This window comes from Rattus rattus, chromosome 18 (genome assembly GCF_011064425.1).
Source record: "Rattus rattus isolate New Zealand chromosome 18, Rrattus_CSIRO_v1, whole genome shotgun sequence".
NCBI classification, from domain to species: Eukaryota; Metazoa; Chordata; class Mammalia; order Rodentia; family Muridae; genus Rattus; species Rattus rattus.
The window spans coordinates 24377426-24395714 of NC_046171.1; the positions used below are offsets into that span (position 1 = coordinate 24377426).

At 40.5% G+C, this 18289-nt stretch overlaps 2 protein-coding genes across 5 annotated transcripts in view; both read left to right on the forward strand.

The window, feature by feature from the left end:
* Nucleotides 1-18289, forward strand: part of P4ha1 (prolyl 4-hydroxylase subunit alpha 1) — a 1160453-nt gene that overhangs the window by 309228 nt on the left and 832936 nt on the right. The gene's annotated exons all lie outside the window — the stretch shown is intronic.
* The window catches only part of Gcc2 (GRIP and coiled-coil domain containing 2), a 50762-nt gene continuing 45389 nt past the window's right edge, over nucleotides 12917-18289 (forward strand). Inside the window, exons 1-4 of one of the 2 annotated variants that reach the window (XM_032888347.1) lie at nucleotides 12917-13037; nucleotides 13288-13341; nucleotides 14244-14328; nucleotides 15525-15592. In XM_032888347.1, coding sequence (XP_032744238.1) covers nucleotides 13026-13037; nucleotides 13288-13341; nucleotides 14244-14328; nucleotides 15525-15592 — 219 coding nt within the window. In that variant the 5' untranslated portion in view covers nucleotides 12917-13025. The remainder of the gene's footprint in view (nucleotides 13038-13287; nucleotides 13342-14243; nucleotides 14329-15524; nucleotides 15593-18289) is intronic. The other variant, XM_032888348.1, reaches the window with a different exon arrangement.

Below are 18289 nucleotides of genomic sequence, written 5' to 3' on the forward strand. Positions count from 1 at the left end.
TTGTAGACCTGTTTTCCCTCTCTTTCAGTCAGTTATGGGGACAGAGTGTTCCTGCTTTCGGGCGCAGTTTTTTTCCTCTCTACAGGTCTTCAGCTGTTCCTGTGGACCTGTGCCTTGAGTTCACCAGGCAGGTCACTTGCAGCAGAAAAGTTGGTCTTACCTGTGGTCCCGAGGCTCAATTTCGCTCTCGGGGTGCTGCCCACGGGCTCTCCGAGGTGGCAGCAACCAGGAAGATCTGCGCCGCCCCTTCCGGGAGCCTTCGTGCACCAGGGTTCCAGATGGAGTTTGATGTTTACCTCTGGAATCAGTAATATGTGCAGAGTGCAGTCTCTTCTGGTTTCGCAGGCGTGTCTGCCTCTCTGAAGGTTTAGCTCTCCCTCCCATGGGATTTGGGTGCAGAGAACTGTTTATCCGGTCTGTTTCCTTCAGGTTCCGGCGGTGTCTCAGGCAGGGGTCCTGCCGCTCCTGGGCCCTCCCCCACATGAACCCAGAGGCCTTATACAGCCTCTTGGGCCAGGGATGGGGGGCAGGGGTGGGCAGTGTTGGTGGTCTCTTCCGCTCTGCAGCCTCAGGAGTGCCCACCTGACCAGGGCGGTGAGGTCTCTCTCCCACGGGTCTGGGAGCAGAGAGCTGCCGGGCCAGGATCCGCAGGTGGGACTTCCAGCAAAACACAGGACGTGCCGGTCCTAGAGGAATTCTGCCTCTGTGTGTCCCGATTTCACCAGGCAAGTCACTTGCAGCAGATAAGTTGGTCTTACCTGTGGTCCCGAGGCTCAAGTTCGCTCGCGGGGTGCTGCCCACGGGCTCTCCGAGGCGGCAGCAACCAGGAAGCTGGAGTAGCCATTCTAATATCAAATAAAATCGATTTTCAACTAAAAGTCATCAAAAAAGATAAGGAAGGACACTTCATATTGATCAAAGGAAATCCACCAAGATGAATTCCCAATCCTAAATATCTATGCTCCAAATACAAGGGCACCTACATACATAAAAGAAACCTTACTAAAGCTCAAAGCACACATTGTACCTCACACAACAAAAGTAGGAGATTTCAACATCCCATTCTCATCAATGGACAGATCATGGAAACAGAAATTAGAGACAGACAGACTAAGAGAAGTCATGAACCAAAGGACTTAAGAGATATTTATAGAGCATTCTATCCTAAAACAAAAGGATATACCTTCTTCTCACCAACTCTTGGTACTTTCTCCAAAATTGACCATTTAATTGGTCATAAAACAGGCCTCAACAGATACAGAAATATAGAAATAATCCCACGTGTCCTATCAGACCACCACGGGCTAAAGGGAAGAATGCCCACATATACATGGAAGTTGAACAATGCTCTACTCAATGATAACCTTGTCAAGGAAGAAATAAAGAAAGAAATTGAAGACTTCTTAGAATTTAATGAAAATGAAGGTACAACATACCCAAACTTATGGGACACAATGAGAGCTGAGCTAAGAGGAAAACTCATAGCTCTGAGTGCCTGCAGAAAGAAACAGGAAAGAGCATATATGAGCAACTTGACAACACACCTAAAAGCTCTAGCACAAAAAGAAGGAAATACACCCAGGAGGAGTAGAAGGCAGGAAATAATCAAACTGAGAGCTGAAATCAACCAAGTAGAAAGAAAAAGGACAATAGAAAGAATCGACAGAACCAAAAGTTGGTTCTTTGAGAAAATCAACAAGATAGATAAACCCTTAGCCAGACTAACGAGAGGACACAGAGAGTGTGTTCAAATTAACAAAATCAGAAATGAAAAGGGAGGCATAACTACAGATTCAGAGGAAATTCAAAAAATCATCAGATCCTACTACAAAAGCCTATATTCAACATAACTTGAAAATCTGCAGGAAATGGACCATTTCCTAGACAGGTACCAGATACCTAAGTTAAATTAGGAACAGATAAACCATTTGAACAACCCCATAACTCCTAAAGAAATAGAAGCAGTCATTAAAGGTCTCCCAACCAAAAAGAACCCAGGTCCAGATGGGTTAAGTGCAGAATTCTATCAGTCCATCATAGAAGACTTCATACCAATACTATCCAAACTATTCCACAAAATTGAAACAGATGGAGTGCTACCGAATTCCTTCTATGAAGCCACAATTACTCTTATACCTAAACCACACAAAGACTCAACAAAGAAAGAGAACTTCAGACCAATTTCCCTTATGAACATCGACGCAAAAATACTCAATAAAATTCTGCCAACCCAATCCAAGAGCACATCAAAACAATCATCCACCATGATCAAGTAGACTTCATCCCAGGCATGCAGGGATGGCTTAATATACAGAAAACCACCAATGTAATCCATTATATAAACAAACTGAAAGAACAAAACCACATGATCATTTCATTAGATGCTGAGAAAGCATTTGACAAAATTCAACACCCCTTCATGATAAAAGTCCTAGAAAGAATAGGTGTTCAAGACCCATACCTAAACATAGTAAAAGCCATATACAGCAAACCAGTTGCTAACATTAAACTAAATGGAGAGAAACTTGAAGCAATCCCATTAAAATCAGGGACTAGACAAGGCTGCCCACTCTCTCCCTACTTATTCAATATAGTTTTGAGTTCTAGCCAGAGCAATCAGTCAACAAAATGAGGTCAAAGGGATACACATTGGAAAGGAAGAAGTCAAAATATCACTATTTGCAGATGATATGATAGTATACTTAAGTGACTCCAAAAGTTCCACCAGAGAACTACTAAGCCTGATAAACACCTTCAGCAAAGTTTCTGGGTATAAAATTAACTGAAATAAATCAGTAACCTTCCTCTACACAAAAGAGAAACAAGCCGAGAAAGAAATTAGGGAAACGACACCCTTCATAATAGTCCCAAATAATATAAAGTACCTCGGTGTGACCTTAACCAAGCAAGTGAAAGATCTGTATAAGAACTCCAACTTTTTGAAGAAAGAAATTGAAGAAGATCTCATAAGATGGAAAGATCTTCCATGTTCATGGATTGGCTGCATTAATATAGTAAAAATGGCCATTTTACCAAAAGCGCTCTACAGATTCAATGCAATCCCCATCAAAATTCCAATCCAATTCATTTGGAATAACAAAAAATTCAGGATAGTTAAAACTATCCTCAACAATAAAAGGACTTCTGGGGGAATCACCATCCCTGACCTCAAGCAGTATTACAGAGCAATAGTGATAAAAACTGCATGGTATTGGTACAGAGACAGGCAGATAGGTCAGTGAAATAGAATTGAAGACCCAGAAATGAACCCACATACCTATGGTCACTTCATTTTTGACAAAGGAGCCAAAACCATCCAATGGAAAAAAGATAGCATTTTCAATAAATGGTGCTGGTTCAACTGGAGGTCAGCATGTAGAATAATGCAAATCGATCCATTCTTATCACCCTGTACAAAGCTTAAGTCCAAGTGGATCAAGGACCTCCAAATCAAACCAGGTACACTCAAACTGATAGAAGAAAAAGTGGGGAAGAGTCTCGAACACTTGAGCACTGGAGAAAATTTCTGAACAAAACACCAATGGCTTATGCTCTAAGATCAAGAATCGACAAATGGGATCTCATAAAACTGCAAAGCTTCTGTAAGGCAAAGGACACTGTTGTTAGTACAAAATGGCAACGAGCAGATTGGGAAAAGATCTTTACCAATTCTACATCTGATAGAGGGCTAATATCCAAAATATACAAAGAACTCACAAAGTTAGACTCCAGAAAGCCAAATAACCCTATTAAAAATGGGGTACAGAATTAAACAAAGAATTCTCAGCTAAGGATTATCAAATGACCAAAAAGCACCTAAAGAAATGTTCAACATCTTTAGTCATAAGGGAAATGCAAATCAAAACAACCTTGAGATTCCACTTTACACCAGTGAGAATGGCTAAGATCAAAAACTCAGATGACAGCAGATGCTGGCGAGGATGTGGATAAAGAGGAACACTCCTCCATTGTTGGTGGGATTGCAAACTAGAACAACCTCTCTGGAGATCGGTCTGGAGATTTCTCAGAAAATTGGACATTGCACTACCTGAGGACCCAGCTATACCTCTCCTGGGCATATACCCAAAAGGTGCTCCAACGTACAATAAGGACACATGCTCCACTATGTTCATAGCAGCCTTATTTATAATAGCCAGAAGCTGGAAAGAACCCAGATGCCATTCAACAGAGGAACAGATACAGAAAACGTGGTACATTTACCCAATGGAATACTACTCAGCTATCAAAAACAATGACTTCATGAAATTTATAGGCAAATGGATGGAACTACAAAATATCATCCTGAGTGAGGTAACCCAATCACAGAAAAACACACATGGTATGTACTCATTGATAAGTGGCTATTAGCCCAAATGCTCAAATTACCCAATATGCACAGACCACATGAAACTCAAGAAGTATGACCAAAATGCAGATGCTTCACTCCTTCTTTAAAAGGGGAACAAAAATATCCATAGGAGGGGATAGGGAAGCAACGTTTGGACCAGAGACTGAAGGATCAGCCATTCAGAGCCTGCCCCACATATGGTCCATACATATACAGCCACCAAAACTAGATAAGATGGATGAAGCTAAGAAGGCATGCTGACAGGAACCGGATGTAGATCTCTCCTGAGAGACACAGCCAGAACACGTCAAATACAGAAGCAAATGCCAGCAGCAAACCATGGAGCTGAGAATGGGACCCCAGTTGGAGGAATTAGAGAAAGGTCTGAAGGAGCTGAAGGGGCTTGTGCCCCATAAGAACAACAATGCCAAGCAACCAGAGCTTCCAGGGACTAAGCCACTACCCAAAGACTATACATGGACGGACCCTGGGCTCCAACTTCATATGTAGCAGTGAATAGCCTAGTAAGAGCACCAGTGGAAGGGGAAACCCTTGGTCCTGCCAAGGTTGGACCACCAGTGCAGGGGATTGTTTGGGGGTGACAGTAATGGGGGGGGTGTATGGGGAGGGGAACACCCATATAGTAGGGGAGAGGCAGGGGTTAGGGGGCTGATGGAGAGGTAACCAGGAAAGGGAATAACATTTGAGATGTAAACAAGAAATAACCAATTTAATAAAAATGGAAGAAAAATTTTTTTAAAAAAGTTGTCCTTAAAAGTCTTTGCTGGAGGGCTGGAGAGATGGCTCAGTGGTTCAGACAACTGACTGTTCTTCCAGGGATCATGAGTTCAAATCCCAGCAACACATGGTGACACAGGACCATCTGTAATGGTATCTTATGCCCTCTTCTGGTGTATCTGAAGACAGGTACAGTGTACTCATTGAAGGAAGGAAGGAAGGAAGGAGTGAAAGAAAGAAAGAAAGGAAGGAAGGAAGGAAGGAAGGAAGGAAGGAAGGAAGGTAGGAAGGAAGGAAGAGATGAAAATGGCTTCACTGAAGCAATGAGGGAAGTTAAGGCAATACAAATGATACAAAGAGAAAAGAATTTTCTTATTTTCAAAAATCAAATCCCTCACCTCGGAGCTCAAGGAACACTGCAGAAGAGGAAGCAGAAATAGTGTATGAATCAGAGAAGATGAAGGACACCAAAGTCAAGACCTTCTAAACACAGGACTGGCACACATATGAACTCACATAGACAATGGCAGCATGCACAGGACCAGCGTTCATCTGCACCAGGTGTGGTTCTGGAGCAGAGAGGAGAAGTGAACACATGATCCATTCCTAACCCAGAAACAATCTCCAATTGATAGTCACTTGCAAATGAAAATCTAGTTTTTTCCAAGGGAGTCTCACTGGAGAAACAAAACATTCTTAAAGACAAAACCAAAAAAAAAAAAAAAAAAACTAATTCAAAGGCATCTTTGGGGGTTCTTTGACACATAATGTCAAATTGGGGCTTTTTAAAAACATATACTTCCAGTTTTTTGTTTTAATGTGATTCCTGTGTGTGTGAACATATGTGTTACAGTTTTTTGTGTTGATGGGATTCCTGTGTGTGTGAACATGTGTGTTCCAGGTTTTTGTGTAGATGGAATTCCTGTGTGTGCGAACATGTATGTTCCAGTTTTTTGTATTATTAGGATTCCTGTGTGTCCCAGTTTTTTGTATTGATGGGATTCCTGTGTGTGTGTGAACATGTGTGTTCCAGGTTTTTGTGTAGATGGAATTCCTCTGTGTGTGAACATGTGTGTTCCAGGTTTTTGTGTAGATGGAATTCCTGTGTGTGTGAACATGTGTGTTCCAGGTTTTTGTGTTGATGGGATTCCTGTGTGTGTGAACATGTATGTTCCAGTTTTTTGTATTGATAGGATTCCTGTGTGTCCCAGTTTTTTGTATTGATGGGATTCCTGTGTGTGTGAACATGTGTGTTTCAGTTTTTTTGTTTTGATGGGATTCCTGTGTGTGTGAACATGTGTGTTCCAGGTTTTTGTGTTGATGGGATTCCTGTGTGTGTTCCAGGTTTTTGTGTTGATGGGATTCCTGTAAACATGTGTGAACATGTGTGTTCGGTATCTATATGCATTTGTTATCTATATTCTTTGCTCTTTTCCATATTCAGTTGTTTTTTCAAATTACAACTTGACAAATCATAATGTTTTATTTTATATTTATTCCTTAGGTGTCTGTTAGCTTTTTTTTGTTTTTGTCTTTGTTTTTTAAGATTTATTTATTATATATAAGTAGACTGTAACTGTCTTCAGACACAACTGAAGAGGGCATCAGATCTCACTATGAATTGTTGTGAGCCACCATGTGGTTGCTGGGAATTGAACTCAGGACCTCTGGAAGAGCAGTTGGTGCTCTTAACCACTGAACCACCTCTCCAACCCTTTTTGTTTTTTTGTTTTTTGTTTTTTGTTTTTTCTTTTATTCCCAGAGCTGAGGACCGAACCCAGGGCAAGCACTCTACCACTGAGATAATCCCCAACCCCGTCTGTTAGCTTTATAATGAAAGGGAGAAACGGTAAGGATCCAGTTAAGAGGGGAGGGGTAGAGGAATAAGGGGGAAGGAAACTGTAATTACAACATACTGTATTTTTAAAAATCAATTTTTAATTTAAAACATAATATGCCAACTCAATATACACCTGACCCTTGTGCCAGTACCTATAATAAAATGTGTTTTATAAGCAATATTTTATAAACAAAAAAATAATAATAAGGAGAAAAAGTCTTTACCAATCTGGACAGTGACAGAATGGCTGCTCTTTAGAATATTCAAAGAACAAAAAAAAAAAAATCAAACCCCAAGAAAACAAAGATCAATCCAATTAAAAGTGCAGAATGGAACTGAACATAGCATTTTCAAAAGATAAAACACAAATGACTAAGAAACCTGTCAGAAGCCATCTAGGAAAGGCAAGTGAGTTGCTTGGAGAAGGCCCACCATTTTGCAGGGCTTCAATGGGTGCACTCTAGAGAGGCACAGACCCAGAGACTGTGCCACGATTGTTTCTCACTGCTGAGACACCTTTCCCTACCACTATTACATAGCCTAATGATTCCTGGGCATCAACCCACCCTATTGGGCAAATTTCCTGCAGCTCAACATGAAGATGAACTTCATGAATTAATGCTGTTTAGATAAATTAATGACTTTGTAGCATTTTTAGTTGATCCAAATAATTTTAGGAAGAAAGCTTCAGAAAATGATTTTAGTTGTTTTTCCAGAAAAATGTAATAAAGTTAGAATCAAAAATAGACCCCCTCCTCATAGAATAATAAGTAAAGGCTGTATAATAAGGAATACAATGTAAATTGCACTAAGAAGAGAAACAGGCTTGGGACAGAATTGTGATTAAGGAATAACTGTTAGGCTTCATCCTTGGATGTGTGTGTGTGTGTGTGTGTGTGTGTGTGTGTGTGTGTGTGTGTATGAATACATATATATATGTGGAGGTATATGTGTATGTATGTGAGTATGCATGGACACTTGTAGGATTGATGAAGCAGATTGGTTGGGTCTGGTGAAAATATGTGTGTATGGGTGTGTGTGTGTGTGTGTGTGTGTGTGTGTGTGTGTGTGTGTGTGTGTGTGTGTGCTAATGTTCTTCCTTCTTTTCTTTTCTCTCTGACTCATTAAGAGGTAATGAACTCCAAGCCAGTGAGGGGCCCTTGAGCCAGAGAGAAAAGAGCTCAGATAACTAAGCTTTTTGTTCCTAATTCCCTGCTGCTATCAGCAGGAATTAAGTTACCAGAAGTGAGAGGCTTTGGGCCACAGAACAGCAAAGAGTTAAAGAAGGTAGAAATTGCTAAACATAAGCAGCTTTGGACCTCTCCCCCACACCCCTGCCTCTGCTTACCCTGTGATGCTGGGTTGGACTCCAGAAGAAACCATTTCAGAAGTTTAACATCAAGGGAATGATTATTAAGACTACATTTAGATTTAATGCTAACCAAGGAATAGTGACTAGTAGTTTTTAAAAGAACTAAATTAATAAAAACACATGATGACAAATGTTCATGGATATAGGGGAATGAGAATAGTTACTAACTATTGGTGGGGATGCAAACTGGCTCTATGGCAATCACACAGTGTCGCCAAATAAGGGTCAATAGCAAATATGGGAGCCTATGGGGGACATTCATTATTTGAAGTGTCACACTTTCTAACCTGTTTTCCTTTACCTATCTGATGCCATCCCCACTTAAACCTTTATTTCAGTGTATTTGCCCATTCCTTATTGCCATTTTGTGTTCTACTATGCACCTAATTACCTTTTTTTAACTTAAGTTGCAAGATCCTAAGCCTCCATATAGCTTTTTCATTCCCACTTCATTTTAGTTAAGCCTTTTCCCACTGACTTACTTCCCCATCCTCTGCTCCTCTCCACAGTTTTTCCTTGCCATTCCCTAGTTCCTGTCTATTTATATTTTACTGTATTTTATTTTCTCCTTTCTCTTAATAGGTATGCTCCAACGACCTGTTCTAATTACCTTACTACAATATGGATTCTGAGCTAAACACTGGGAACAAAAGATTTAAATCTAGGAGCCACATATGAGAGAGAACATATATACACTGTCTTTCTAAATTTTATTTCTAATATAGTCTGTCTCAACCTTCCTAATGCTGCAGCCCTTAATTCATATTATAGTGACTCACGATCATAAAATTCTATTCAGTGTGGCTTCATAACTGTAGATTTGCTACTTACATTAATCATTATGTAAATTTCAAATATTCAGGAGACCCCTATGAAAGGGTAATTTGATCCCCAGAGGAGTCTCGACCCACAGATCGAGAACTACTGTTCTAGCTTTTTTCTTTTCAAATTCCATCCATTTATCTGCAAATTTCAAGATGTTCTCATACAGTTGAGTAACATTCCACTGAGTCTATGTATCACATTCTCCTTCTCCATTCCACACTTGATGGAAATCTAGGTTGGTATGATTTCCTACCTACAGCGAATAAAGTAGCAAGGATATGCAAGTTATCTCTGCAGAAGGATTAAAGCTCTTTGACTATTTCCCCATGAGTGATATTGTTGGGTTACATTATGATAGTTCTATTTATAACTTTTTGAAACTCCAGATGTTTTCATGGTGGTTGTACTAGTTTATACTCCCATCAACAGTGTAGAAGAGACTCCCTTTCTGCACATTCACAACAGTATTGTCACTTGTATTCCTGATCATGGGCATTCTGCCTAGTATGAGATAGAATCTTGAATTAGTTTTAATCTGTGTTTACTTAATAGCAAAGACATCGAATAATTTTCTAAATGTTTACTAGCTGAGCATAGGGGTACACAACTTTACTATCAGTGCTTGGGAGCCAGACGCAGATGCATATCTGAGTTCAAGGCCAAGCCTGTTCTACCTGGTGTGTTCCAGAACAGTGTGAGCTGCATAGTGAGACCCTGTTTCAAATTTTAAAAGCTTACTAGCTATTTGTCTTTCTCTTTGTCATTTATTTTTGAGATTATAATTGTGGGAGCCTATGTACAAAAGCTATAACGTTACTGTAAGTGATGGATGGAGTACAGAATGTTCTTTCCACAAGGCTTCCTTCTAGAAAGAATTGCATAAACTATGATAATTGAAAGCAGGGACATGAAGGGAATGCCCTGGCATGTGCTCAATATCTATGTGGGAAAGGCAAAAAAAGACCTGGGAGAAATACTCTTGGCTCTTGTATGACCAAAGATGAGAAGACATAACACAAGTTGTATTCTCTTTATGCACTTATATTTGCTTACGATAACTATAAATGCTACCTCATGTCTTGTTTGCTTTTTCTGAGAAGTGCTTCGTTTGCACTACTCTTAAACCTGGAGTCCCCTGGACATCCCATATAAGTCTTTTCACTTAACCTTTGATGTGCAAGACTTAGTCTCCCCGACCTGGGCAGCTTAGCAATAATTACATTTCTCCCTTTTCTTTCCTCCCTCAAAACCCTTCTAATGTAATCTTCTCTGCTCTCCATCAATTCATGGCTTTTTTATGAATTGTTATTGCAGACATATATAATATACATATATATTATTAACTATATCCTCTTTAGCCCATGTTGCTTGTATGTATGTTTTCAGGGCTATTTGCTACTGGACAACCAACTCACATGCCCTTCCTTGGGAAGAACCACCTCTCTTGTTCCCAACTCTCCTCAGATGCCTGTAGTTCTCTATGTGGAGTGGGGGCCTAACTGGCTCTTCTTGTCCCACTTCACCATATCCATTGATGTCATCCTTGTTCCTTCTTGGGCAGTCACATTGGTGAGATTTATAGGTGTAGCTTCTGACATTACTAGGAGACAGAATCTCACCCCCAAACTTCCTGATTCTGTACCTCTCACAATCTTTCCAGCCCTTCTTCCTCAATTTTCTCTGAGGTGTGGAAGTGGTCTGGGATGGCTCCCTCTGAATACTACTGATGACTGTGGTTTTCTTAGTGGTTCCATCTGTTACAAAGAAAAGTTTCCTTGAAGAGGGGTAAAGATTAAACCCATCTGATGTACAAGGACAAGTGTTCATATTGCAGGGGGTTATGCTGGCTTAGTAAATTAATGGTTGTACACTCTCTTCCAGTAACTACAATTTCAGTAGCACCGATCAGTTAGGTTGGTTTCCAGTACAAGGCATGGCTTCCCTCGAGGTATACTTGCCATGCTGAACTCTGACTACCAAGCTGTGCTGGTTAATGTGGTTCAGAAGTGGCATACCTGGGAAGGACTGCTTCCCCTCCTCTGGAAGCTTACTAGTGGTAACTTCCGGTACCAAGAAAGCTAGTCCTCAGGGAGCCAATATTCAGGCCAGTTCTAGCTCAGGATACTGAAGCTGTTTTTATATCATGGGGTAAACACTAGTACTCTCTTTTGAAAATAGTTTACTTTTCAGATCTTTTCAAGAAGTAATGCTTTTTACCTTGGGCTATTTTGCTATTCTCCTTTCTCCCAAAACAAAGTTGAGAGACCAGTTTGATACAATTGAGGGCAATTTTTGAGACAAAAAAAAAAAAATCTACAGGAAAATCCCACCTCTAGAGCCAGCTTCTCACTGAATTTAAATAGTGCATGGAAATTGACTAACAGTAGGTATTTGACCCACTGTTAAACTGAAGAAAATAACTGTTTCTGAAGGATCAGAATAAAAAGAGAGAAGGTATCCAGTTGCTTGCTGTGCTGTTATTGGGAATGAGGATTGAGAGGAGGTAATGATTTTCTCCCCTCAGAGTATTATCAGGGAGAAAACTTCATTTTGAATGGAAAACCTCTGATGCCTTTATATTTTGTAAAGTCATGCCATATAAATTCCAGAAGCCATGATCAAAACCAACAAAAATACCTGGCTTTTGCCATATGTAACTTTAAACACTCTTGGGCTCTGCTTGGGGTGAGGGCCCAACTGCTTGAAGGCCAGGACCTACAATTAGCGTATGCCTATACCTGGAAGTAGACAACCTGAGAAACCTGCTGAATGAATGCCCCATCACCTATGAAAATACAACACGTTGACTAATATTCCCACCCGCAGCCACTTTTTTTGTCCTCTAGTTTATGGTCTCATGCTTAACTATAGAAAAATATCAGGGATTTTTTTTAAGGTCTATGTCAGTCTAGGGGTGCCCTGTTATCACTCTATAAGACAATACCGACGAAAATCTATATTATAATATCTTCCCTCTACTCTGCTTCTTCTCTAGAGTCCTCTGGGGTTTTGTTTGGTTGGTTTGGTTTTCCTTATCTTGCCTTCATCCCCTTGTGAGTACCTATGAGGAAAAGGAAGGACTCTCTGACAGAACCCTTGAATCCCTTTACCCTGCCCTCTCTCATTAGTGATCACAAGGGAGGGTGCTTATCAGACACTAGTCACTCTTAACCTTCCCACACTGTGACCTTGGTGAATTCTTTCAGATTAATGCCGGTTTTCAGTCTGATTTCTCCTTTTTATGCAGCCATGGACACCAGTCTGTGGAATGCTGCCACCCACAGTTACTGTGGGTCTCCATAGTTCAATTAATCTTGTCTAATAAATCTCTCTCATACATGCTAGAGGTTGTCTCCTAGATGATTATAGGTCCTTTCAAATTGACAATATTAACAACACAAGAAGCACCTTAGCCCGTAAATTAATATTTGGAAATACAGAGTCAGCATGCCACCATTTTGAAACTCCTGGGAACGTAATGGATCCTGTGATTTATTCCCAATTACTATTCAAAAGGGAACCTATTTTGAACAAGACAGAATTAAGTCACATTAAACTATTTGTTTCACATATGCCTACTAGTCTGGATAGTTAAATTTGTAAACCACATTTTTAAAAACTAGGAAACAAAGTGATAAAAGGAACCTGTGCTCAAGCTTGTCACTAAGCACAGGACAGTGCTGGGCGACTCAGCATGCTCTGGCTTGGCCAGGGGACCTGCGCACAGAGAACTTCCTCCCAGACACGGAGGAGGAAGCGGAAGTGCCGCTCTGCGTAGCCTTGGAGACGCGGGGGAGGCGTAGTCGCCTCGTTGCAAGACCTTTGACCCGCGCTCCGCCGCCTCAGAGGCGGAGTACCTAGGACGCCTGAAAAGGCCGTGGTGGCCGCGGGTCGCTGCCACGATGGAGGTAACGGTGGGTATTGCGCCTCTCCGCTGGCCCTCCTTGCCGCTCGAGGAGTGGGAGGGCACGGCCTGCACCCTGTCCCCGCCTTCGCGGCCGGACCCCGGCTGCGGCGCTCGACTTTGAACTTGGTGCTGGCTCTTGCTACGGCGACGGCCCAGCTCTGGCCCCTACCGCCTGAAGGGGTCCTCGTCACCACAAATTTAATTGGCTGCCTTGTACCTGGAATTGGGGTGAGCTCTTGTGATGGTTTGTTTTACAGGATTCTGCTCAAGATGCTGTGGCTGCAGCACCCTCCGGGACCCCGAAATCCAAGGTGAGGAGAGCATTCTGCCGCCAGGTTCCCCGTAAGGCATAAGGTTAATGAACTGGAAAACTTTGGCGTGGGGAGAATTCTTTCTTTTTTTCTTAAAGAACTAACCTTTCCTCGGGGAGTTCCATTTTAATTTACTATCACTTACAGATTTCCTATTCTTTTTTAGTTTCCTGATATGCGAGCCGTTTGTTTACTTCCTGGTCCGTGTTAGCAGTATGCTAAGATCCTGCTGTTTTTCAAACATTTAGCTAGTCTGTTTTATGAAAGTTTACACAGTGACACGATGAAGTGGGGATTAAGAGGAAGGAAGAATCAAGGAGCTATATCCTGTTGGCTCCAGCTCCATAGTTAAAAGATGGTTGAATAAGGTTGTTCTTGCAGCACTACAGTGTTTAATGCTAAATGATTCGGAAAGGTAGTGGTTTATTACCAAAATGTATTGTTTGCAGACTGATTTCCAGGCTAAGCACCGGATTCTTTCACATAAGCTTCGGGAAATAAGTAACTTCGCTATTCTCATTCTGCAGATGATGAAGTGATTTTCAGTTAGTAAACCCTAATGTTATAGTCAAGGTCTAAATGTGACCTGATTCACATGTAAATGTAGTTAGACTTTCAACTTACAACAGAATGAATTTTACAGCTCAAGGAATCTTTAGTTCCAGCCCCTGCTTGTACAATTAGAGAACTTAATGTTCTCTGTAAGAGTTTTATGCTGGGGTTTTTGTTTGATTTTCAATTCATCTAATTACTTTTAGTTATCAAAATTATATTGTCAATTTAAAAAATATGACTGGCTTGAATATTTAAAGTGTTTCTGTCTTTAGGCAGATACTGTGTTTCTTTTGGTGGGCATACTTTTGGTGGGTTATAAAAGCCAATAACACAACTACATCTTTCAGCTAGAAACATTGCCCAGAGAAGATCTCATCAAGTTTGCCAAGAAGCAGATGATGCTCCTACAGAAAGCCAAAGCAAGGTGTACAGGTACTGGGTTTGAAATTACAGTTTTTTCATTAGACCACCATGCCCAGCCTTTGAATAAATAAAGGAACAAATGAAGTTTTAATTCTTTTTTTATGCATTTATGTTTTGCCTATCTGTATGTCTTTGTTAGGGTTTTGGATTCCCTGAAACTGCAGTTACAAACAGTTATGAGCCACCATGTGGGTGCTGGGAATTGAACCCAGGTCCTCTGGAAGAGCAGCCAGTGCTCTTAACCACTGAGCCATGTCTCCACCCCGAGGAATATTTTTTCAATGGTAAAATAAAACCCTCTTTTACTTCACATGAATTGTAAATTCTTCTAAATTAGCTATGTCTTTTAGAGAAATCAGCTGGAATGTAAAAGTCGCAAAACGTAATCCCCAAGACATTCTCAGAAATTTGAATTATATGTACATGCTGAAGTTGGTTGATTCCCTATTTAATATCTTTTTTTATTCCAAAAGAAAACTAATATTAGTATCTTTTGTTAGTATGATTAGGGGAACTCTTGAATTCTCATTAACTTAAAATTTTAAATGCCAAGGTTTTTTTTTTCTTTCTAACCAGAACAGACAAGTTTATTTTTAGAAGTTGGAACAGTTTGTAGACAAGTAATTTATTTGGGGAGATGACCTAAGCTCTGGAACTAAACGTGTATTGAAGAAATATTCATATTAATACATATATTTGATATATGTTTAGTTATTGCTCTAAGATTATACAGTAGATAGTTATAACAAAAATAATAGAATGTATGGAATATGTATCCAAATTTTCAAGGTAGTCACAGTGGTGCACACACCTAGTCCCTGATATTCTAGAGGCTAAGACAGAAGCATCAGTTGAGCCCAGGATTTCAACACCAGCTTGGACAGCATAGCAAGCCCTCTGCATATATGTGTATGAATAAGGGAAGGCAGAGAGGGAAGAATTGTGTACAGTTTCAGATGAAACGCAGTTATTCATGTGCACTAAAGCAGGGTAATAAATACTTAGACTACTCTTCCAAATGAAAGTTTTCATATTTAGAGGGAGAAGAAAAAAAGGATTGCTATTGTTTGAATGAAGTTACTACTTCTCCAAGTACTGACTTCTTAAATGCATTCTAATTTATAGGCTTGAGATTCTTAGAATGTACTTGTCAGTTTGGTAGTGAATATTTTTGTAATTTTGAACTGGAATCTTTTATTATTTAGAATTAGACAAAGAAGTTGAAGAGCTCAAATCAAAACCTGTTGACAGAGGAACTGATGATATGATTAAGGTAATGAAGCACTGTTTGTTCACTTATAGATAAGATTTCTTTGAGGACTCTCTCCCTGCTGCAGATGATCCTGCTTTCTGTTCAATCACCTCATTATGGCCTTGGTTTAGTCTATTAGTTCTTTGACTCAGAGTGAAGGTAGGATGGGGGAGAGCTGTTGACTCATTTCAAACAGAAAGTTGTTAGTCAGTGCTTCGATATCTTTCCTGCCTTGATCTCCTCAAGAAACTCGGCCATGTGTAGGCCATCGTGTGCATAGATTTATACATTGGATAACTGCTTAACCATGTTTGATAGCTTCACTTCTAGCTGCCTCAGGCAGTGTGGGGGATGTTAACATTCCCCTTGTAATCTCAACTCAGCTTGCCAGATCCACACCAGTAGGTGTCATCATTAGTTTTTGTACCATTTAACTTTAAAGTTGCTTTCTTTCCTATTTCCTTCCTCCTGCACCTGTGACAGTCACCGCAGACCTGTTGCAGCTTCAGTAGATGGCACCAGTGTGTCTCCCCACTTGCATGGCACTCCTGCTTCCCGAAACCTTCTGTTTCCTGCAAGGAATTGCTCTGGCTGTCCTCTAGATGTGTTGCAGTTCTGAAACTGCACTTTGACAGTGATCCTGTGAATGTCTGCACAGCTTCCTTATTCTGCACACCTCTTTGCTAGGTTACTTGGTCAAACTTACTGACTGGATTAACATTGGTTTTGATAGATTTGTCCGTACAGGGACCCAAGAATGATTGCACAGGAAATTTTAAAAACAAAAGAAATCGAGACAGGGTATATTCTGCTTTCTGCCTCCTGAGTGCTGGGATTAAAGGCATACACCACCATTCCAGGCAAACGTAAATTATTATGGGCTGTTTTCTATTTTTTAAGGCTTACTCTACTCTTCTTTTTTATTGAGACTATGACCTGCTGTAAAACTTTACATGTAAACATTTAGTTTTGTTGAACAGTAAGTTTTTCTTTCTTTTTTTAAAACAGTTTCTCTGTGTAGCCTTGGCTTTCCTAGAACTCTCTCTCTGTAGAACAGACCTGCCTTTAACTCAGAGATCCACCAGCCTTTGCCTCCCTAGTACTGGGATTAAAAGTGTATGCCATGATACCAGGCAACAAAAGTTTGCTCAGTTTCAAAGAACTTAAGAATGATTCACGGAAGTATGGAAGTAGGAAGTCCTAAGGAGTCTTTGGACTAGTCGAGACCGACTATCTTTGTTTCTTTGTTCTTATTTTTCCACCCGAGGTGATCAGAAGATTAGTTTTAACTTTTCAATATCAAAACAATGGTTGGTTATAAAGATTAAAACAGTCTGGGCTGGCTCAGTGATTAAGAACACTGACTGCTCTTCCAGGGGTCCTCAGTTCAATTCCCAGCAACCACATGGTGGCTTACAACCATTTGTAGTGGAATCCAATGATTTTTTTCTGGTATGTCTGAAGAGATGAAGAGAGCTACAGTGTATTCATATAAATACGTAAATCTTTTTTAAAAAGGAGATAGACAGAGACAGAGACAGAGACAGTCAGTAGTCTACAGAGTGTGCCACAACATCTTCTGAATGCTCATCAGGAATTTTCCTTTAGGATTGGAGATGGCTCTGCAGTTAAGAGCACTTGCTGTTTTGAAAAGGACCCAGGTTGGGTTCCCAAGGCTACATGGTGGGTGGCTCACAACCCTATGTGTAACCTAACCTCCACAGGCACCAGTCACACATGGTGCACATACATGCAAGTAGGGAAACGCTCATATGCATGAAATAAAAATTATTTTTGTTACGACTTTTAAATTATTTTAAAATGCTTCATACAATTTATTGTGCTCATCTTCTTTCCCTACCCCATCCCCAAGTCCTCCCAGCTCTTCTGCTCTTCCTTACCCACCCAATATCATGTTCTTTTCCTATCAAGGGAAAAAAAATCAAACCGTAACAAAACACAAAAAAAAATAGGTTTTTAGATTGGTCAACTACCCCTGAGTATGAGGCCTGCCTTGTGGTTGATATACCCAGTGTTACTCTGTTGTAGAAAACTGATTTTCCTTCTCCCCATGAGTATCAGCTCCAAGTATTTTTAAAGAATTATTTGCATCTGTATTCATAAAGGATATTGATCTATTTTCCTTTTTTGAATGTGTAGTAAAATTCTGCGTTGACTGTCTGATCCTGGACTTTTTGGTTGGGAGACTTTTAATTACTGCTATTTTTCTATCACTAGGGGTCATGATTTCACCTAAGTTGTTCATAGACTTTAGTTAACGTTGGTAAGCAGGCATTCTTCTAATGAGCCTGCCTTTATAGGTGACTTGGTCTTTTCCCTTGCAGCTTTTAATAACATCCTTTCTGTTCTGTGCGATTAAGGCTTTGATCAGTATGTATCATGAGGAGATTCCTTTCTGGTCCTGTCTATTTAGTGTCCTTGATTGCTACCTCCTCCTTTAGATTACAGAAATGTTCTGTGATCTTGTTAAAATATTTCCATGCCTTTGACCTGGGTTTCTACTCCTTGTATCCCTGTCCCACGCACGACTTCCCGCCGGCAAGAAGCACGCGAGACATAGAAATTCTTACTATGAGTGACTTTTTATTCCTGTCTCATTCCTCTCTCATGGTGGAAGCCTCCCCGCTTGCCTTCAGGCTTAACCTCTATTTATCCCCGTGTATGCCACCCACACCTGATTGGTTGCTTATTCATGAC